The 22,114-nt window shown below is 49.7% G+C and overlaps 1 protein-coding gene and 1 long non-coding RNA gene across 7 annotated transcripts in view; one reads left to right on the top strand and one right to left on the bottom strand.

Annotated features, from left to right (window-relative positions):
• The window catches only part of Dap160 (dynamin associated protein 160), a 78,535-nt gene that overhangs the window by 38,328 nt on the left and 18,093 nt on the right, over positions 1–22,114 (top strand). For all 6 annotated transcript variants that reach the window (XM_077684029.1, XM_077684031.1, XM_077684032.1 and 3 more), the window contains 9 exons: positions 16,537–16,670; positions 16,883–16,989; positions 17,351–17,423; positions 17,819–17,926; positions 18,032–18,130; positions 19,477–19,716; positions 19,788–19,928; positions 20,173–20,303; positions 21,314–21,390. In XM_077684029.1, coding sequence (XP_077540155.1) covers positions 16,537–16,670; positions 16,883–16,989; positions 17,351–17,423; positions 17,819–17,926; positions 18,032–18,130; positions 19,477–19,716; positions 19,788–19,928; positions 20,173–20,303; positions 21,314–21,390 — 1,110 coding nt within the window. The remainder of the gene's footprint in view (positions 1–16,536; positions 16,671–16,882; positions 16,990–17,350; positions 17,424–17,818; positions 17,927–18,031; positions 18,131–19,476; positions 19,717–19,787; positions 19,929–20,172; positions 20,304–21,313; positions 21,391–22,114) is intronic.
• LOC144152665 (uncharacterized) overlaps positions 1–22,114 on the bottom strand; it is a 93,665-nt gene that overhangs the window by 3,075 nt on the left and 68,476 nt on the right. The window contains exon 2 of the long non-coding RNA XR_013319204.1: positions 11,772–11,950. This is a non-coding gene — a long non-coding RNA (uncharacterized LOC144152665). The remainder of the gene's footprint in view (positions 1–11,771; positions 11,951–22,114) is intronic.

The following is a 22,114-nucleotide window of genomic DNA, read 5'->3' on the forward strand; positions in this document are numbered from 1 at the left end:
AGCCCTTTCGCTGTCCTCAAGCAATTGCCCTGATTTTTGTGGTCGGGGGTGTCGTCATGAAGTGTATCTAAAGCGGGGGTCGTAGCTGCACTCCCAAGTCACCTGTTTCATATGCGCGTTAACCTTTTCCTGTTAGTGCTCTTCTAGCTGTCAAGGTATGTGTGTGTGTGTGTACGTCTTGCTAATCAAAAAACAAACTAAACGGGGAAAAAAAGAACACGAAGGAAGCTTCCGCGGCCAGGCTGGGATGTCATGTGTAGCACAAACGTAGCTTGTTTCGCCTCTCCTGGCCGGCGGCGCAGCTGTTTTTGAGTGTATGGTTGCTGTTGGCACGTGGACAATATGTTTTGTAGATATGTAAGTAAAGTGGGTTGGACGCTGTTATGTTGCCTTTGCCGGTCTTTCTCTGTCTCATTTGAGCTGCATAGAGATGTTTAATAAATTGTCTGGGGAGACGTTTTTCTCTCTCTGTCGCCCTTTAAACTGCTGCGAGTCGCCTGAATTGTGCACACTTCACACTCGCTCGTTACACACTGTGATAGCGACCCCCCCTCTCAGCCTCAGACTTCTTTCCTCCGTCAGCCTCTATTTCGGCAAGGCTCTATCATCGTAATCAGCTGTGGGAGCTTTCAGCTGCAGCTTTGGACTCAACCTGTGACTGAGTCTGTCTCTGCATTTTTGTGCAAGAATGATAAAAAATGGGGCATTATGGAAGGACTATTGCAAACGTGTGCCTCTTAAACGCTTCAATGCTTCCTGCATTCAAATGAGAATACGGTTAGCTGTTGGAAAAAAACATGAGGCAGTTGCAATGTCCTACTTCTGATGCTTCCGCACCTAATTGGCAGCCCTTCAGAGGCCAGACATGGAGTCATGCCAATCTGCTTTGACATCTTAGAAAAAAGATAGTGAAACAAAACTCAGCCATACCCAAATATCACTTCAGTGTGCTAGATTATTTTTGTGCATGTGTATGTGTTAACAAGCTCTGCATGAAGGTTATGGTTGAAACTACTTGAGTTGAGTTTAGGCCGTGGGTCAACATAGTCTGATTAACAGGTGTGCAAATTCAACCTACACGAACACACCCAGTGAAAGGGACGTAACTTGCTTGCCTACCATCAATTACTCTTTTTTTTTTTTTTTCCAAGTAGAGAGAGACTGCTAGACAAACAGGCTGCGACTGTGTTAATACTAGCATGTCCTTAATAGCTTATCTGTGCCGTCATTACTTATGTGTGATATACAGCCACTGTTTTCCGAACGCAGGACTGCGTATAGTTCAGAAAGGTTACTGTGAGGCAGCGTTTCTAGCTTCAACTGGGGCATTGCATTAACTTGTATAACTGTGCAACATGAAAGATTCTGATGCACTGGCATGCTTGTGAAAATGGAATGCTCTAGATGGACTAGCCAAGCTTCCATGGGTGTGTCAAGCTTGTTAAATCCTGCTTTGATTTACATTTACCAGGTGTAGTTGTGAAGAGCATTTCTGGTGCGCACATTTAGTGATGGAAATGAAGAAATGTGTGATGTTGCTACTTAATGCTGCAAGATTCTCCCCATGTGTTCAAAGCAGCTTTGAATGTTTGCGCCCGTTTCTTACAGAGACTTAGCAGTTATGATTCTAGAAAACAGCCATGGTATACATTGTTTTGAAACCTCTTCATTTTTGTAAACGCATGATCAATCCTTTTCGAGTGTTGTGCTTTAACCTGTGCTATTTGGTGTTGCACTGATGTGTATTGCACTCGGTGCATGCTGCAATACAGGACTGTGGTTCATCTAACTTAATCTGTAGTTTGTTATGGGTGTCTAGTACCGTTGATGTTGTTGTAGTCATCTTTACAGTGCATTTGGCAATAGCTGTGCAAGTGGTTGAGGCATGAAGTGCAAGAAATGATTCTCTTTTACTGTGGCCAGTCTGTGCATTTAGGGCCCTGCACAGTTCATAGCCAGTTAGCACATAAATGTTTAATTAGGCAGTGGTAGATGCAAGGTTTGCAAATTTCTGCTTGCGACTCAGTTGCCTCTTACGAGGATGGAGGTGATCGATTCGTGGCGACAAACCATCATTATTATGGTAGTGATAGGTTGAAATGTATGCAAGTCACTATTTGCATGAATCTTTGCTTGCAGCTGAGTATACACCCCATTCTATGATAGAATCAGATACCCTGTCAGGCTACCTCAGCTTCACACAGGTGAACTTATTTCTTCTTCCTTTAAGAACAAAAGAAAGACAGGCCCTTGGCTTTTGCACCTCTACAGAAATTCGCATGGAAGCGAAAGGTTTGTTCAGCCTGGCATGGTCTAAATCTGGTGGCTGTGAAGAGAGGAAACGTTTGAATATTGACATATATGTCGCTCCCCGATTTAGCTTGCAGCAGGAATATGCAGAAATATGAAGTTAGTCCAGTGGTTCTATTAGCATATTCCCCTCAGCCATCTGTTTCTCTTGCCGTGTACTTTCAACAGGCACCATTTAGCTCTTTTGGGCTGCCTTATATGTAGGTACAAAAATGTGGATAAAAATCAATAAGCACTCGGCAATTGTTTAGAAGAGTTTCGATTGCATCACTGCTGAGGGAGCACAGTGTTTAGAGGGGCGTTTAAATGAAATGGGATGGTTTAGTTAGTTGTGGCTGCCGTGTGCAGTTCCACTCGTTCAACCTTTAATTTCAACGAGTAAGAAAGCCTTGAGATCATTTATTGTGGGAGCTCAGAACAATAGAGAACCCTTTCCTTCTCTGCAACCACCTTGGAAACTACTTTAGCGGTATCAGTGATTTTTAGTGTGACTGTCCCACTATCTCCATTCTTCTTAATTTCCACGGTTATATCGTCAACCTTGTATTTATTCAAGCACAATTTATATATATGACAGTTTTACTGCAATATGCCAACCGCTGCCTCGCATATCGTCCTATATTTTGTCAAAGCTGATGTCGCCAAGTCGTGTCAGTTTGCAGTGCAAAGTGAACAGCACTTCATGAACCACTTTGTATGAAGATAGCTTGTAAGTTGGTTGTAAAAAAGGAACAGCAGGTCATACGTTCTAAAGGCTAGCCTTATAAGGCGACTAGATAATGCTTACAGTCCTTGTCAGTGTCACCTAAACAGGCTTTTTGAAAGATTTGGCTTCATGTGGCCTGTGTTGCAACACTAACAGCTCTGAATGGTCGTGCTTTCTTGGTGGCTGGATGTGTTCCATATGTCCTATGGGACCTGGAGCAATAAACATGGCAAGTCCCAGGTCACATGCCTCGCTGGTGTGTACAAAGTGCAAAGTATACCCAGGGTGTGGTTCCTAGAAGGGGCTCTACATTCTGTATATGTCTTTGGCACAGTGCCGTTGCAACGGTCATTTCGAGTGGGAGTGTCTGGTTACTGAGACCGTAAATACCTAATTGTTGATATCCATAGATGTCCTTGGGGTCAAGTTGTGTGCTGCATATATTCACTGACTCCGCGGCAAAGAAGTGTGATAGCTGGTCACCGATTTTCGTGAAATTAAGTCAAATTTTTGTAGAGCCTAATGACAGTCACTTAATCCCCCATCATGGGTTTGCCACCTGATTAAAAAAAATTAGAAAAAATAGCTGTGCTGTAACAGTCGTCACAGAGGTTCAGAGGATCTGAGTACTTCACTGCAAACCAGCTAGGTCTGCGCCAAAGTTGACTTACTGGAATGCAAGCACTGTCCTTCACAATGCCTGACACTGCGGAGAGAAAGCAAACATTTATTTCACAACCCATGTCTGGGTCTGCACACCATAAGGTTGAAGTCAATCTCCCCCCGGATGGCAGGTGGTCCCCTGTGACCGTCGGTGGCCACGGGCTGGCAACACCCAAATTGATTGATTGTGGGGTTTAACGCGCCGACGCAACGCAGGCAATGAGGCGCGCCGTAGTGGAGGGCTCCGGATTAATTTTGACCACCTGGGGAAGCAACACCCAAAGGGCACCACTGTGACTTTGCAGGAAAATGGGGTGTAGATATGTCAGAATGACTCTGGCACTACTGACTGGCCAGCGGAGATATCCGCCGGAATGCCGCCACTGTGTTTCGCTTAACTGCCGCTGCTCTGGCGCTGTTTGAAAACCATGGGGAGGTACTAACAAGCTGAAACCAATTCATCGAGGAGGTAAGGTCGTACTTTAAGGGAGACCCCATCAGACCTTGCGTGAGCAAGCTTGAGTTCCTTGCAAGAGCATAGGGAAGTCCTGGAGTTGTCAGGGTTGTTTGCTCCTTTGTGAATGAGGAAGAAAAAGTGCACCCCTAGCGATAGCTTCGCCACTGGCTCCGAGTGCTCAGAGTGCCGAGCCAGTGCTGTTCTGTGCTGACAGCTCTACCACCATGGTGTGGATGTTAGTGTAGCCTACGACATCGCTAACGCCGTAGGACTCCTAATTAGTAAGGAGTTGTCAAAATTCGAAGGTACCGTATGTCAAGCTAGGTGTGTGTGGGCATGCACAAAAGCGGTTATTAGTATGTGCTCCCTGAAAATGAACTGGCTTGCGAGGCGGCTTGATATTTCGGCAAATAGGCTGGCCTTGGTGGAGATCTTGAGCCAGTCAACATGGGAGGGAGGAACAGGTGGTCACTTGCCAAAATATTACACATTACAAACTGGCCCGCCTCCTTTATCCAGCAGCACACCCTTCCTCTAAGTAGACTGCAATCTGTTGCATTGCGGAGGCTTCAATCTAACACTTACCCACACCCCGCCCCATTTCACTGCAACTTTCCATACATATAGTATACTCAGGACTATGTAAATGGTGTGGAATTTCCTCTTTTTTGTGCACATGGTCTGGGCTTGCCCTCAAGAACCCTCTACATTAACTGCACATGTAGCGATCACTAGGACTAAGCAATGGGAGGCGGTTTTGCTCGGCAACGAAGCACCACTACAAGATCAAGTCATCAAGCTGGTGAAGGGCACACGGGCTCCTGGATGCCACTTCTGACGTAGTCCTTGGCCAATCCCCTTTGAGTGTTTAAATGTGAATTGTGGTTGCGTACGTCGATGTTGCATCCAAAAAGACATTGGTGAATTGGAAGGACGTGAGCTTCTGATGGCTGCTTTCATCGTCACTGGCCAATTTTCCCTGAGGGGGTATGTTGGACCTGGAGACAAGGGTGATGGAGATTAGGCCAACGTTAAAGCCAACAGCCAAGAATACCGCGGAGCTATGTTCTGAAGTAATACCAGCCTTGCTCCCAGTGCTTGCTGCAAACGACAATGAAAATGAGGAGGGAGGAGAATGAAGATTACAGAGATGAAAACGAGGTGGCGCGCCAACCATCACTGGCTTGTCTGCTCCTGCTGTGATTTCTCCTTCGCAGCTGCCCCCCGGCCGTTGTAGTTGGGGCGTTTTCTCCTGCCAGTGGCGAACAATAGCGTCTGCAGTTACTGTATATGCACCATACGGAAGCAGAGTTGCGCATTTGATTTTCACGGGCCGCTGCGCCGTTGGTTCAGCTATCGCGGGAAAGCCCGCTTTCAGTGCTGCGCGCAAAACTGATTCGCGGAGACACTGTTTATGGCTGGGGTTGAGTGCATTTTTTGTTTGGAATTTGGAAAAAAAAAAGTAGATAGAACTCCGGCCCCGAAATTGATGGAAAATTATTTTTCATTCTACGCGGAAGCTTGTACGTCTCATCACTTAGATATGCATTATGAACGCACTTTTTCAAGATCGGTAGACTCTGAGATAAACAAGTACCTCAAAGACTAGTCGCCGTGCGACCTGCCTTCTCTCTGTCGGCGTTCTAAGCGCCTGCGTAACTAATCTCTTCTGGCTTCTAGTGGCGGCCATCTCGTCGTTAAGACAAGTTGCGTTTTTGGATTTCACTTCTCTTCTGCCGCTGTAATGAACTCCAGCTTCGCCGGTCCTCCACCTTCTCACAGTGGGATGGCTCGCGAATGATTTCTAGTTATCCGCAGTACTGTGGCCGCCATAGCTAACGGTACACGCACGCACCGACAGCGTAGCGTACGCTCCTACATGAGTGATGAGTGGCTTTCCCGCATGGATTTAGAACTTATGACGGATGGTGATGATGATGATTGCTAGGCGTATCCGTTGTAGCGGGGTAATGATGAGTCATCTTACCTAAAAAATACTAATATATCTGTTTTATGCGCTTTGTTTAATACTAGCGCCACTCTTGGGGCAGGCACAAAATGCTTATTTTTTCTGTTCCCCTTTTCCCCTCTGTTTTTCGTCCACCACTTTTTTAATCTTTTCGTCGCCTCAACAGCCGTGAAGTTAGCTCCCTCCGTGCGACCCTTAAAGGGACCCTGCAACACTCTTTGAGCAGTGCAAGTAAACCTGCGCGACGTTTAGATTACACTGCCAGGAATACCTGAGCCAAATATTACACGTGCACGTGAAGTGGTGAGCGCGCAAATAGCTGTGAAAGACGCGGAAAAACCAACGGCACACTCTTCAGTTCTCATTATGCACCCCTGGCATAGCCTAAGCGACGTCACTGAGGCCATGGCTGTCACTGGTCAACTTCGCGGCTAGATTCTCCCATTTCCGCTGTCGTCAGCGCTGTGTACGAGCCTCTTCTATCCCTAAACCTGTAGGCACAGTTTTGCCGTTTCTTTTGTGTTTTGAGTGCGCGCGGAGTTTGAGTGATGAGCTCAGTACTTCCCCTTCAACCAGACCACTCGACAACAAACGTTTATTGCTTCAAAGACGCCCTACGAGCCGGAGCGCGCGCTTGCGAGCAGGCAGCCATGCCTGCTTTTTTGTGGCACCTAACCGGAAATGGACCCCTCTACGTTTCGGAGAAAAGGGGAAAACTCCCGAAGGCCGTCGGAGAAGACGCCGCGAGCCGCACCCCTCTCCGGGAGAGAGTTCGCAGCTTTCGTCGCGTTGTCCGCGGTCGAGTTGAGAGGGAACAATTATGCGCGATTTTTCGTCGCGCGTAGTTTCGGTGATAGTGAGCGGATTTTCATAATTCTTGCGGGAGGAGATAGCTGGGACAATATACTTTACCTTAAAATACATTCCGAGTAGTCGACGGTAAATGTTGCAGGGTCCCTTTAAATCCTAGGGTTTCTGGAAGCCGAATATTTTACTATGTGCAGCATAGTTTCTGTTTCTTTGCCGCAGACCACGCATACCTCGTCATTTTGTGCATACTTTCCCACAAAATTCTTAATTTGCGAGTAACCTGCTCTAGCCCCAAAAAAGCATAGCACTGCCTAAGGAATTATCGTAGAAATTTTCCTTTCTGATGTCCAATTTCTCTGCCCTGTACATCTCTAACGACGTTAGAGCTTCCATTTTTTTCTCCATTCGTTTCTACCTGCCTTGCCTCTTTTTTGGTTACCTTGGCTGTCTTGGATTCTCCTCCGTCATTTCCGTATTTCATAGTAAGCCTCCTCGTCTTCCTTAGCCACTGCGTTTCCACGCTTTTCATGTATAGGCACCAAAACACTTTAGCTGTCCACTTACGTGGATCCATTGCTCTCAACCTCCCCCTCAAAACATATTTTACTGAGATTCTCGAACTTCAAGCTACGCCCAGCCCATATCTCCCTGCATTGATTCGTCTGCTGTTTTACCGTGCGCTCCATGGCTCCGAAGCGTGCTGGCGACATCTGCTGATAGCTGCTGGGTTGGAGATAGCTTGCCATTTCGGACAGGCCCGGGCCTGCCGCCGTTTCGAATGGGCTACTCTAATTTGTAGACGCCACAACCCACGAGGGGCGCTTGTCTTCCGAAGTGCCACGTAGGGTGCCTCGATGCCAGCGGTTTACAAATCGAGGCACCCTACAAGCACTACAAGTGTCTAGGGTACAAGTGCCAGCCGTGAGTGGTGACAGGCCAGGTAGACGCGTCGTTGGACGATGTGCAATGTCACCCCAGACAGTTACGTAATCGCACAAAGCGACCTGCCCTGACCTTTTGTATCTCGCGGGTAGCAAACGAAAAGCTCGCAACAAGAATGCACTGCAGCGCTTTCGATCGAACCTTTTGTGCGATTGCATGACTGACTGCGCTGATAATGCATCGCGTCAGATTACGCGCTTATCTCCCATGTCACCGCTTACGGCTAGCACTGCAGAAGCGCCCCTCGCTGGTGCTGGCGTCTGCAAATTTGAGTGGTCCATGCTAAACGACAACCAGCCCGAGCCTGTCTGAGATCCGCGCACGCGCAATGGCAAGCTATATCCAACCCAGCAGCTATCAGCAGATGTCGCCAGCATGCTCAGAAGCCGTGCGCTCGCTTGCACTCGGCAAGCCTGACGCGTACTGTACTTTTCACATACGAGATGAAACTCTGAGGAAGTGAAAAAAGTGGTCGTCAAACCAGCGTTTTCGACACCGGCGTGCACAATCTACCCCGCATAAGTTAGCCCGCACACCAATTTGCAACGCAATTGGCCCGCACACCAATGGACGCGCAAATCGCAGCGCCACTCTGCGCAGTTCGTGATGGATTGGCCCTCTTCTCCGAACACCTGCCGCGGAATGGCCCTATCGACCAATCGTGGTGCTCGTGGTTGAGAAGTTTCACCCGTGTCGGTGTGTTGTAGCTGACCTCGTATTCCGCCGTTTTTCGTGCTGGTCGTTGTGACGTTACCCGCTTTAGAGGAATATTGAAGAGGCAAGCATTGTGTAATCGCATTTTAACAGCAGAGGTGTTTGAGCTTTTAGTTCCGCCGTCCAGCGTTACAAGAAAAAATACCGGGCGGACCTGAGCGTGCGCGTGAGGAGCACCCGGCGTCGGCAAGGCTTGTGCCACGTGAGAAACCCGCAAGAAAAATACGAAGAAAAAAATTGGCGCAGCTTGCACTAGTGCTGCAAGGCTGGAGAAACGGCAACGCTGGCGGCCCCTCTCCCTTCGTCGGAGACCCGGCTGTTGCGCATCGCATGGATTTCCGAACTTGCCGCTGGAAGTTCTCCGTGACTGATAGGCCCGGATTGTTGTGTCCGCAGGCTTTCACATCTCTGACAAAGTGGACCGCGTTAGCACACGTTAGCACCCGCGGCGACCGGCTTCGCGAACTCTGCGTCTTTGCTCCCCGCTTCAGGCGCGAACGCACGTGTACTGGCGAGGAGAACAGAACGCTAGAGATCACGCCACGAACGCTGGGCAGAGTGCTTCCGAAGGTCGAGCTGGCCTACGCCGGGCGCTCCTCACGAGGAGCACGCTCACGTGCGCTCGATATTTTAAATGCAGAGCATTTCAGTAACTCACGATGTCACCCGCGTTGACGTCCGTAGTCGTAGTCCGCACCCCCCCCCCCCCCTACACTATATAAAAAAAAATACTATCCGGCGCCTGGTTTCGATCCCTCGACCCTGCGGGCGGAACGCAATGTACATGGTGCTCTACCCACTGTGCCACAAAGCCGACACAGAATGGGAGGCTACGAACGCGCCTTATATCCTTGACTCATTCAAACTACGTCAAGAAGCTGCTGATACAACGCATTCACTACCACCAACTCCCCAAACACTAAACGTTAACGCAATACACCCACCCCCTATGCGACGCATTTACTCGAGTCCCCCTCGCGGGGAGATGGGCCCAATTTTTTTTCTTAGCTTTTTTTTTGGGGGGGGGGGGGGGGGGGGAAGGGGGGGGGTGCGCTATAGTGCCGACGCTGGCCACATCGCTCGGTCGGCGCGCGGGTGTAAACACGGCCGCGTCCGGGTAGCAGGCGTGTGCGCGGTTCATTTTTGCTCGCAAGAAGCGCTTCATTCTTTACTACCTTATCGATTCCTCCCGAACGACGCGCGAAATCTGACACCCTAGCTAAGCTATCGTCGTAGACCGTGATGTTGATCGGGAAAAGGTGCAAGGGGCCATGCTGACAAAACACGTTTGGTTCATTCAAAAGATTGCCTCGTTAGAATCATACTTGCACCACATTTAACGTAAACTTCGCTCAAACAAGCTGTACAAATAGGAATAAAGAGAATGGCCATGCGACCCACTAGCTCATTTCCCGTACCAGAACCTATGATGTCGTATGTGCAAGCTCTGCGATTGGCTGAGGCCGGCAAAACAAACGCAAATTATAAGCATGCTGAACGAGCTATTTGCGCTTAAATTTAGGGCACATTCTTTTTATAGTAGTAAGAATAGTGGGGTAAACAGCGGAAATTACGAAAGTACACGTAGACATAGAATTACCGATGCACACTGCTGTATGCACTGCGCGCACTATACTTGTTTTAACTGCACAGCACTGCGGCGCTTAGGGGTTGTCGCAGACGACACTGGTCGATTGGTGTAAGCGACGGTGTCTTACGTGACCATGTTTGTCGAGCGGACGCCATGTTTCACGAAACGATTATTTTCAACCTTAACAAGCCCAGGTACAAATACGGTCGAAAACAAAGCCAAGGCAGAAAACGTCCCGCCGCGGTGTGGCGGTGCCACCTAGATTGATTAACGATAAACAAGGCTCTGCAGCAGCTTGAAGAGACCTGTTCTTGTGATGTCATTGCGAACGTCATGAAAACGCGACTTGGCGGGAGAATCAAAATTTTAACTTATATGGATTAATTTCTAAGTGAATAAAGCATAGTTTGCATAGTTCGAGCGCTGGGGGCACTATAAAGCACGAAATATTTCGAATAAAACAAACTTGCATTTGGTCTGCATAGCCCCTAGGTCGGGAGCTACCTTTAGTAGCGCTTACTTTTAGGGCCGCTAAGTTCGCGAAGAGGCGCTCTTGCAGCCTGTTTCCTTGGCCAGAAAAACGTTGCCGTAATCGGCCATGGATTGAAGACGTAAAAGCTCCGATGCCAGTGTTTACACTCTAAATCACATCGGGGCTTCGCTCCTATTTTGTGACGCAATGGCCACGTCACGAAAAAATGTAAGGGAAGCGGGTGAGAGAAACGCCAGCTTTGTTTACTTATTTCTCAGCAAATGACGCGTCGTTTCTCACCGAACAAAAGCCGGGAGAGCTACGAATCGTATGACCTCTCTGTGAAAACAAATTTCATTCAGCCTTCAGTATCCCTTTAACGAGAAGGATATGTTTCAACAACAGCCGAACACGAACGCACTGCCGGGTAGGCAAACTTACTCGATAAACTTGCTTCACTCGTTTTGGGAGGGGTTCTCAATTTTTGTATACCCTTCCCCAAAAAGATCATCGTTGGAGTCGGAGAGGTGCTTCAAAAAGCGTTTATAATTAGGCTCAATTTGAGTAATGGACAGATGAAACTTGCAATATACAAGTCAGGGTGTTGATGGACAAAATCTTTTTAATTGAAAAGCAGAGTTGCTTTTCTATTTTTGCTTTTGTATTCAATTGACGCCATTATTTGATGCTTCGTGGTGAGTGTACGTCCACGGGCGGATGTCCTTCGGACATACAGTAACGTATACTCTTTGTAGATCCGTTGCTGGATGTACACTATACGTCCGCAAACGTACATCCAAACATGAACGTATACAGAGGACCTATAAAGCGGCCGTCCGATCTTGGCATCGGGTGTTCGACTCTTGTTCCGACGTTCCACGGACGTCCGTGATTACTTGGGAAGTGGGGCATATTCGTCTCACTTGCAATGCCCACGCCGCTGGCAGTATGGCGACAAGCGAACATTTCCCCTCAACATTTCGTCCGCCAGCGAAGCGTACCGCGTGAAAATTGGAGCGTATTTCTCGAAATACCGCTTTTGAACGCCTCGGCGTCAGTGGTGAGCAACACGTTCAGCGCCCACCACTGCAACGCCCACAATGTTTTCGTGGACTAAGCTTGGTAAACAGCACTCACCTCCTTTTATTAGTGGACGTCGTTGTCGCTCTTGCCTGTTTTCGCCGCCGGGGGCCGCTCACGTCGCTAAAAGTTTCGCAGTAGCTGCAAAATCTGCGTTAGGTGCCGCCGCCGGTGCGATGATTCCATGATACGTGCGAGGCGTTGCCGGTGTTGCCGGTTCCTACAGCAGCCGTAGCCTGCGCGAATGGACACGTCATCCGTCAGGGCCTGGCGGCTGTACAAACGCGTCGCTCTGCTTTCTCTGTGACTTTTCGCTTGTTACGTTTTGTTCTCCCTCGTTCTTTTGTGAGAGCGCTGACTGCTCCTTTTGATTCGTCGCCCCGGGCGCGTGCAGGCCGTGTTAGCTCTTCATTCTGCCCCCGTTTGAACCCAATTCCCTCCAATTGAGGAAAGCCAGTTCAGGAGGCAACCGCCGCCTTCCGCGTCGAGCGCTATGTGGCCTCTCGCTGCCTCCGGCGCCGAGTACAATTCACCATGATCGATGCCTCTAAAAGTGGCACCTTCGTCACGACTGAGGATGACTCCTCGCGAGCACCCGGGTTATTATGTTGCCTCGGTTCGGGCCTTCCAATGGGCTCCTCGTTGTGGTCTCCGACTCTCTCAGTTTACACTTCTGCGCTTGATGCAGAACGGATGGTTTTCCCGCTGAGGTCGGCGACACTGTATCGTTGGAGCGCGTTGCAGCGTCAGTGGTTGGCTGTCGTTCTTTGCGACTGTGTGGTTGGCAGCTGATCGAAACGCGAGAAAGGAAAAGGAGGTGTATCGTAAGAATGCTTGTAAGAAGTTAGATGTGGCTATAGTAATGCAGCCGCGTTCTCTGCGCTCTTCTGCTGACTTCACGTGTGGAGCTTGAAAATTCCCAGAGATGACCAGCAATGAATGCACCGACAACTCGGCACCCGTCACGCGATGTGACGAGTTTCGGTGTGGCCTAGGGAAAAAGCCGGTTTACGAAGCCCTGTCTGATTGTATGTCCGTATATATAGAGATAGTTCCTGTATAATCCTGCGGTGGTGCTAGACTCTGCAGGGGTGGGACAGCTGCGCATATCGCGCAGTTTTGATACAAATATGTGGTTTTGCGCCAGGCTGCTCCAAAAGCTTGAAAATTGCAAAAGTTGCGCCAAACTGCTCCAAAACAGTCTGAGAGCCAAGGATTTTAACGCTCCCGTCAGTTTCAGTTGGGAAAAGTGCTTACTGACGGCATAATTTTGCAGCACCCCCCAGGTGATGCTGTTCGTAAAGGTTGAATTGATTGATCATTCAATAAAAAACCCGCATGAAATTGTCTCCGAGATAGTTTCTTTTCGAAAGTAACAAGGTCGGGCTGCACGTGTTATATTGTGAGTTTTTAAAGTTTTCCCATCGAAAACCATTGCGAAGTATTGTAGAAAAAATACTTATGTGTACTGAGGCAACAAGCTACTTGTGCAAGCTGACGAAAAAACGGCAATTTTCGGAGCGTCGTATTTCCGGAACATCATTGGGCGCCGCCGTCTTGGTGTGGTGAAGATGGGAAAACATGGCCGCCGGGCGAAGCAGTTGTCGTGGTTCAGGCAGAGCACTCTTCGTCGATTTCTACCGTGATTTTGGTTATGGGGGTGTCTGGGTTTACATTTAGTCGTTTGGTCTGTTGCGGGAAGTTGCACGACTCGAAAGACGAGAGTTCATCAAAAACAACGTGTTGCCCGCGAATTCGGCGTGTTTCGGCCTTTCGAGTGTGAGGCGCGGTGCGTGCTTGAAGTGAAATTTCGGACTCATTGCGGTGTTATAAAACGCTGAGTTATTGCTGCCTTTGACAGCGAGCTTGCGAGCGCCGGGAATGGGACAATGGCAATCCAGAAGTGGCGGCGCAGGCGACATCGCCGCAAAATGTTCAAGCACTGTCCGAAGCGGGACGGGCTATTATTGCACGCTATTAATAATGATTCATCTATCTGAAGTGAAATTTAATTTCAAGAGGGAGGTGGCTAAACATACCAACGTTACTCAGATTACGATCGTAGTGATCGAAAGTGTACCTTGGGGATTGAAATGGGAGGGCCGGTGGGGTGCGACGACTGTCACCTCGCTTTGCGCAACTTTTGCCGTGGCTCTAGACTTGTGCGTAAAGCCGAGTCTGGGATTACAAAAATTATAATTTTGGCATTCACATGATAATAATTCCTTACGATTGCTTAGTTTTTCAATTCGGCTTTCTCAACGGCGCTCCACGCTATCTATGCATGCATACAGCCTAAAAATTCAAAAATGGTTTGTAGAAGGGTAGTGCAGTTCGTACCTTGTGATACTCTGGTAGAAAAAGACTTTCCTGAAAGGCTGTTTCAGTGTTATGTACGTTCAAAACCGATTAAAAAGTGGACTTTTCCTCCCTGAGTTGCCAAAAATTTAATTTTTTAAGCCCCTAAGGTGACATAATGAATGTCGTTGTTCTGCTCCAAAATCGAGATTTCGCTGCTCCCAAATCTGATTCAGCTCTCACCCCTGCTGGAGTTTGCGCACAGATAGAAAACGTGTGATTTTCTTTTATTATGTGGGGTATATTTTTTCTCGACGTGTGTCTGTCGCCGGTATCACGGTTCATGCCTCCAAAACAAATTGCTCTTGCCACTTCCGAAACTCTCTGGGTCGGACCCAGACCCTCCTGCTTCTGACACGGGAGTCATAGCCACTCGGCCAGCAGTTTCCTTTCTTACATTAAGTGGGAAACATGTCCGCCAGGTCACAAGTCGATGAGGCTCACGGGGTTGGCCACACAATCGGCTATGAAGTCATGAACTGTGTGCAAGTTATAAGTAATTTATGTTGATCAGTGTATGTAAAGAGGGGGCAAACCAATCGCGTGTATCGCGTAACCGCTCATAGGCGCAGTAATGTTCCGTGCGGGGAATTTTCCCTTTTTCGGGGAATTTTCGGCTGTAATTTTGGCCAAAAGGGAATATTTAATAGATGCAGGGAATTTTAGGAGTCGTGGAGTAAAAAGGTAAAATAATGTCAGTAAACCGGACTTCGCATCCTTTATTTATTTTCTTTTCAAAAGTTCCCTTAACGCTTCGTCGGCGTTCAAATATCCGCAGTCGTGTCCCCGCAATCCACAAGGACCACAGAGGAAAGAATACTCCCTGAGAAAGAGCTAGTAAAGCGTGAAGCGGCGGCGGCTGAAGGGTTGAAGCCTGTTCGCATTTATTCCTGTGCAATATACAAATATAAGTATTTTGGGTTCGCCTTAGACCGCGTGCCGCCAACAAGTGATGGCGCAGGCAATCCCGGTGCTGAGCTAAAATTACTTAAATTTCACTTAAAGCTTTAGCATGAAAAGTAAGTCTGCTGTTTGGTACAAAACGTGAAATTCATAGTCAAATGCTTCTGAGCGGCACATGTATAGTGGAAGTTAGTTTCTCTGATGGGCGTATGCGTCCAGAGTGCTATGTAAAGTAGACAGGTGGCGCTGGCTCATGCCCAAAACCGAACAGGAACCACTTAAAGGTCTATCAGGTGCAAGACGAGAATGCAGGGAAATTTTCAGGGAATTCTTGGGAGACCTACGGAGGAAAATGCTAAAAATAGGTAATTTCTGAACCTGGAAATGTCAATTTTCCTCCCCAGTACGAAACGTCACTGCATAGGCGTCGCGAACTGTCAGAACTTCATCTCGGAAATAACCTCGCACAGGGCGCGTGCCACATCGCAGGAGGCGATGTTGCTGATGTCGAAAAAGAAAAAAGAGTCGTGGTTGCTCCTGAACTTATACGAGGCTGACCACTGTACCACTCTTCCACTCTTTTTGCTCAATAAAGAACTTGCTTCATCCTCCTTTATACTAATTGGAGTAGAAATATGTGGGAAAGACAGAGCCCCCCCCGCTTTCACCGGAAGAAAAAGGCTATCTCGTCGCCGACCACTCAGAACTCGCTAAAAACAAGTTATAAATTTCGATTTTTGAGAAGCCGAAGACTCATTCATCGTGGCTTCTGGATTTTGATAAGGGACACTTATCCACACAGGGGATTAAACAAAAATGGCAATGCCGATACCCTACTGGTGAATATCTGGGAGGTGGTCATCTTCCCCAGGCCATTGGCACACACATGACCACACTGGGGATTTTCCTTCCTCGTATACTAGAGCGACCACTTGTGGACGTCCGGCACGAAGAGTTCCTGTCCCTGCAGAATGGCTGTAGTCGCATTGTAATCGTGGTGGCGCTTGTAACGTCACCAGCGTTTTGTTGGTCGCATACCAGCTTGCGGTTGTCGTATATGTCGTATAACTTGGGTGGCCAGTGAGGTTGGTGAGCAGTTTTTTTTTACGGTAAACTGCTGTAACAGCACCCGTATATGTGCGTGCTTACCTGGGGAGCTTGCGCTTGTTGCTGCCTCCATTTTCCCAATCACACTGCACACACACACGCATAGATGCATACATGCATACTTACAAATGAATATGCGTGCATATATACGCTCACACGCATACATGCACGCAGTTATATTTACATTCATAGATGTATAGATCTATGTTCATGTGTCGGGGAGGGGGGTGCATGGGGGGGGGGGGGGGGGCGGCGCGAAGTGTCTTTCAGGTGTTTTTACGAAACGAAGGCGAGACAAGGTGACCATTCGCACGGGGAATGGTAAGAACGTGACAGGCCTGTCTCCGTAACGTTGTCGGCGTTGGTGTACATCCATAGTCCATGACCGCTGCACCCAGCACTGTGTGCGCCCTCCAGCTGCTTGGCCTCACGCGGCTTTGCCCTCTTCCCGCAGGCGGTCAGGGCAGCCTGCAAGACATCTTGTTCAATGCATCGCTCAGCACCCGCGAAAAGAAGCGCCAGGGCCACATCTACGAGCTCATCTCGACCGAGGAGAACTACGTCAAGGACCTGACCCTGGTCAAGGAGGTGCGTTGTGTCGTCCTGTCGATGGTCGTTGTCGGGGTCGTTGGCCCTCCCGCGACCATTCGGCGCCGTTTAAGGGAAAAAGAAAAGTAGAACACGCAAGACGGCGCCTTGCGGAGTAGCACACGCGCGCCCTTGATGATCGTGGCGTGCGTGTACCACCGTTCTGTCGACGCTAATGGCGGCGGCCGGTCGCACTTTCTCCCCTGCCGCAGGTGTTCTACCGACCGATGAAACAGTCGTCGCTCTTGTCCGACGACGAAGTAAGGCTCATCTTCGTGAACTGGCCGGAGCTCATCATGAGCAACACCAAAATGCTCAAGTGAGAGACAATGGCCCCCACTTTGTTGTTCTGGCGCGGCTTCTTCTCGGGGGTCGGTCGCATTCGGCTCGGGCGGCCATCGGCTCCCCGACATTGGTCGCTATGCCAGGATGGGGTCCAATAGTGTTTAAGACATTCCGCCCGTTGATCGACTAGCGATGAAAAGGCTTTGCTGTATCTCCTTTTCATTGAAAGAAAAGTGAGGAATGAACTACAGTGCTGGCAATGTCTGCGGTCGGCGCTATAGTTTCCTTGGGTCGTTAGCGCCGTAGCCATCAGGGGCAAACCCCACTGCAAGCCAGACGTTCGACTGGCCTTGTGAACCTTCTGGGGAACTAAGAAACTGTATTCTTCCTCGCAGGTCGTTCAGAGTGCGCCAGCGAATGAGCGAAAACGGCATCATTGAAATGATCGGAGACATTCTGTGCGAAAGCGTAAGTATTGACACGTATTTTGCGAGGTCTTGTTTCCTCTGAAAAATTCGTTGAATTTTTCTCTAATATCCCTTATTCGACGCACTCTCGGTTCCTCGGAGGTGCCGTCCGCTCGGTCGGTAAAGCCTCGAGCGGCTTCGTGCGCGGACTCGTTCCCAGCCAGGCCGGAGTGGGCGGGGGTCCAGAATAAGTTGATCTTGCCTGTGCGGCTTTCGAGTTGGAGACCAGAAATTAGGATTTCGGTCGCCTTCCTTAATATTTGGCCCCGTGGAAAATTTACAATCGCTTCCTTGGAGTAGCCAATGATTGTCTTGATGTTTGCGGAGGCAACCATGGCCAGAGCAGGCTGCCTCTAGAATCGTTTAACCATACCCCCTTTTCGCCTCCCGACGCAGTTGCCTTACCTGAGCCCCTACGTGAGGTTCTGCAGCTGTCAGGTGCGGTCCATGGCCTTTATTCAGCAGCGGTCAGAGAGCGACCCGCGCTTCAAGGCCTTCACCAGGGTGCGTGTTGTCTGCTTGCATCGCTAGCGAGCAGTGTTGGCGTATACTTTGCGGCCGCTTGGTTGAGTAAGAAGACGCCGCGCGTTTTGTTTTTCTGTCGTCCAGGAGTTCTGCAAGAATCCGCGGACACGAGGCATGCCCTTCACGAGCTTTCTGCTCAAGCCGATGCAGAGAATGACCAAGTACCCCCTTATGATCAAAAAGGTATGCGCGAATTCTGCACGCGCGTTTCTTTCTCGAATAAACGAATTTCCCTCTGTTGTGGGTACCGCTCCGCAACAACCTTCCCGCGAAGCCACTCACTTCCTCCGTGCCACGAACGAAGTGGCATGTCAAAGCAAGGTTCCGCTATTACGCCAACTTTTCGGCATAAATGCAGGACTCATTTTTTCCCCATAATTCGAGAAAGTGTTTCCTAGGGGTTCTGTTTGTTTTTTGTTCTGTCCGTCGTAATTACAGCCGCGTCTGCTAGGAATCGATCGAACCTACGCCCTCATTTACGACAACGCAGCCTCACGTTTGTAGCAGTCAATTTCCGCTGCGCGGCGTAATATAAGATTATCGCTTACCAAAGGGTCGAAATGACGGGAAGACGAAATGGTTTTTAAAGAGGGGGGAGATCTATCTATTCTGTTCCTGCACGAACGAAGGATTGTCACATCGGGATAGCAGTCGTGTCAATTTCAGCGCAAGTATCAAACAATTCAGGGCTCGCCGCATGCAGCGACAAGCGACGTGGAAAACTGACCTCAATGGGTACATCAAACAGATAGTGAGGGCGATAGCGACAAGCGAAAAAAAAAATTAATGCACTGCCACCAATGCCCTCCGTCGCTGTCGCTCGCTTGTAAGCTGGGTCTGGCTGGCAAAAAGCGAGCGACGGCGACGGCCCGTCGCTGTCGCCCACGCTACCTGTTTGCTGCAACCATTGAGTGGCGTTCTTCGCGTCGCTCGTCGCCTTCGCTGCATGCGGTTACCCCTTTAAGCTAGGCAATGAAAAAAAAAAACATGTAAAAATAGCGACTCGCCATCCCCTTTCTCGCACTGCCCTTGTGACGTCACCGCGCCGCCTGCAAAAGCTACCGCAATAAACATGATTGCACGATTGCAGTGGTGCCTCTAGTTCAGTTCAATGGCACCACTTGAATGCTAGCCTGGAGTTAACTACGCACTGGGTGCTCTGTGTGCGTTACCTCACTGATAACGTCACTAGTGACGTTGCTTAGCGGGAAGTTTGAAAGTTTGTCAATATTTGACTTTTAATTTGTGTATTGGTACAGCGTCCTTGGGGGCCGAGGTGGAGTTTAGCGAGTTATCAGAGGCGAGATATTCCGAACAAAAACAGGGATGTTCGTCGTCTTCATTGACTAAAGTATCGAAACGTGTTCGACACAAGTCGAAAATGAAGAGTTATACTAGATGGAATAACCGGTACGGTAAGCAGCCGTTGAGCTGCGGGGTGGGCCATTTGTCTGCATGCGGTCTTAGCTTAGAGGGTGCACATATACACCGGTCGCTTGGCGTGCGCGACGCTGTACGCGGCTGGTCAGATCCGGGAGTACACGGACGCGAGCCACCCGGACCGGGGCTACCTGGACTCTGCGCTGGAGAAGGCCGAGCAGCTGTGCAGCCAGATCAACGAGGCGGTCAAGGAGCGGGAGAACGCGGACCAGCTCGAGTGGGCGCAGGCGCACGTGCAGTGCAACGGCATCTCCGAGAGGCTCGTCTTCAACTCGCCCACGAACATACTCGGCTCGAGGAAGTTCCTCCACTCGGGATCGCTCACCAAGGTATACGCAGCAGCAGTGTTCTGTGCGCCGAGCGGCGGCTCGCCTTCTCCACAACCCTTCGGTGTCCGTAGGTGAAGAGCGGCAAGGAGCTGGTGGGCTTCCTGTTCAACGACTTCCTGCTGCTCACGCAGCCGGTGCGCGACATCGGCCGTGTCACCAACGTCTTCATGTCCGACAAGGCCATGAACACCTCGTACAAGCTCTACAAGCAGGTACGCCCCGCTCTCGTTCTTCCCGTTCTCAGAGGTTGGCACCTAGACGATTCAGGAGGGCTAGCGGGGCACGAGCCACCCGTCTTACGTTGTTTGCACATGGTAGCAGTTCTTTAGGAAGAAGTGCAGGCATGGTGTTCTCTCAGCCTTCCTTGAATCAACTTGCTACTACTGCACTGTGGGTGGGAGTGTTTCGCGTCTTTGTTGGTGTTACGGCTGTCTCTGTGGCACGTGCCCGCTGCAGCCGCTGTTCCTGAACACGGTCCTGGTGGAAGAGTGCACGGACGGCGGCGGCAGCCCGACTGACGACACGTTCCAAATATCGGTGCCCGACGCTCCCCGGAGCGTCTTCCGGGCTGCCAACGCCAACGAGAAGTGAGTCCCAGTCCTTCCGTTCGCCTCTCGCGTGGCCCCCGGGCTGGCGCGGACGGTGGAACGCACGCGTTGCTCGCAGAGTATATAAGGCATAGTCCTGAGCTCTTTCTCTGCCTGAACGGGTTCTGAGTTTGGCGTTGAGGGTTATTTGGCAGTGTCACACATGAGCCATCGCTCAGCCCCTGAACACCGGGAAAGCTGAGCTGTCACTAGCTGATAGTTATGTTTGCCGGTACGTTGCCGGTACTTCGTGGGTGATCTACTTTGCCTTCGTAGCGCTTTTTTGTACGGCGGTTGACGAGCATCGGCCTCGCTGCAACTGAGAAGGAACTGCCCCTAGCGTGAGCAGTGCGCCAATTTATTGCGCAGTTCCGCATCTGATGCCTCTCAAGATTACGAGTTTATCGAGTAGATACCTATAAGGGCCTAAATTCAGCGCGAACGATTGTATGAAGTCCCGTCTAAGCCTTTTCCTGGCGTTCTTCTTTAATACTTTTTGAAGACTGCTTACGTGCAGCGCGATATATGTCAAAAACAAGCACGCGTAGACCACAGAGCCGCGGAACTGTACTGCGACTTCTCAACGCGAATCTTGCGTGCTACGTCCTTTCGATTTCTTACGTTTAAAAAAGTTTAATGGTTGTTCTTTTTTTCTTCCTACAGTTCGACTATTAACTACATGAGCCGAAATTACCTGCGTTCATGAACTGTAATAACCGGGTGGGCGTGAGTAAATTGAGCTAGATCGGACCGTTTTGTTTCATCCTTCCTAATCGCGTGGTGCTCGCAGGTATATATTTAGGATGGACGCAACTTTCCTCCCGCTGTTCTCTTCTTTCTTCTTTTTTAACTTGGCGAAAGGAAGAAGCACCTCGTGGGAGCGATTGATACGATTCGGTGAATGTGATCTCCGTACTTTGATGGTGCTGGAGGAGCCTATCGCGGCCATTTTTCACTCGCCGTTGGTGACGCCCCCTCGTGGTGTCTGTCTCGTTGTTTGCTCTCCGCAGGCTGCTTTGGGTGAAGAAGATCAAGGAAGCCGCGCACAACTATCGCAACACGGAGGCCAAGCAGATGAAGGTCTCGGGTAAACGTTGCTCTTCCTTCCTTCCTGCCTTCCTTCCTTCCTTCCGCTCTCGCCTCTTTTATTATTATTTTTTTCCTTAATCGTCGTCGGCCTTCTCGGGTTACGTGGCTTGTTTTTCTCTCTCCTTTCCCTCCGTTGTCCGCCCTTTGTGGTGGAGTCGCGTTGCGCGCGTCTTGTCGTGTGCCGGAAGCGGCCGAGTTGTGCGCCAACTCGTGAGCAGGCCGTTCGTTGTTTGTGATGCGGCGACTGAGAAAGCAGAAGCCGGAGGAAAAGAAAAAAACAATACACCACAAAGTAATGGGTACGTTGCGAGTTCGCGGCTGACGTCTGGCTGGACTGCGCGTACGTAGGGAGCCGGAAGTCTGTCGTCGCTACACAGAACGGCGACCACCGTGTGCGAGTAGTACAAATGTATGTTTTGACATCCGTCTATGTCTACTTATCCGCTGATAAGCCTTAGGCAAATTTGCCTGGACTCGGTAGTTGCATTTCTTTTGGTGCCATTTCATGCTGGGTCCGATTATCGCCAGATATGTAAACTTTTCTAAGGTAATTAGGCGCAGCTTCTGTGGTAACGGCGCATGCAGTAAGCGAGGAAATGTCAGGCTCGTGGTGTATTGCCTGGAGACCGCCGGATTGCTGCCTGACGTCTCAGGCCGGATCACTTCCGGCTTTCCGGTGTCGTTTCCGCCGGGCCACTCTCGTGTCGAAGGCATGGCGTGTA

This window comes from Haemaphysalis longicornis, unplaced genomic scaffold, assembly GCF_048455015.1.
Source record: "Haemaphysalis longicornis isolate Haplotype H1 unplaced genomic scaffold, Haemaphysalis longicornis Haplotype H1 scaffold_9, whole genome shotgun sequence".
NCBI lineage: Eukaryota > Metazoa > Arthropoda > Arachnida > Ixodida > Ixodidae > Haemaphysalis > Haemaphysalis longicornis.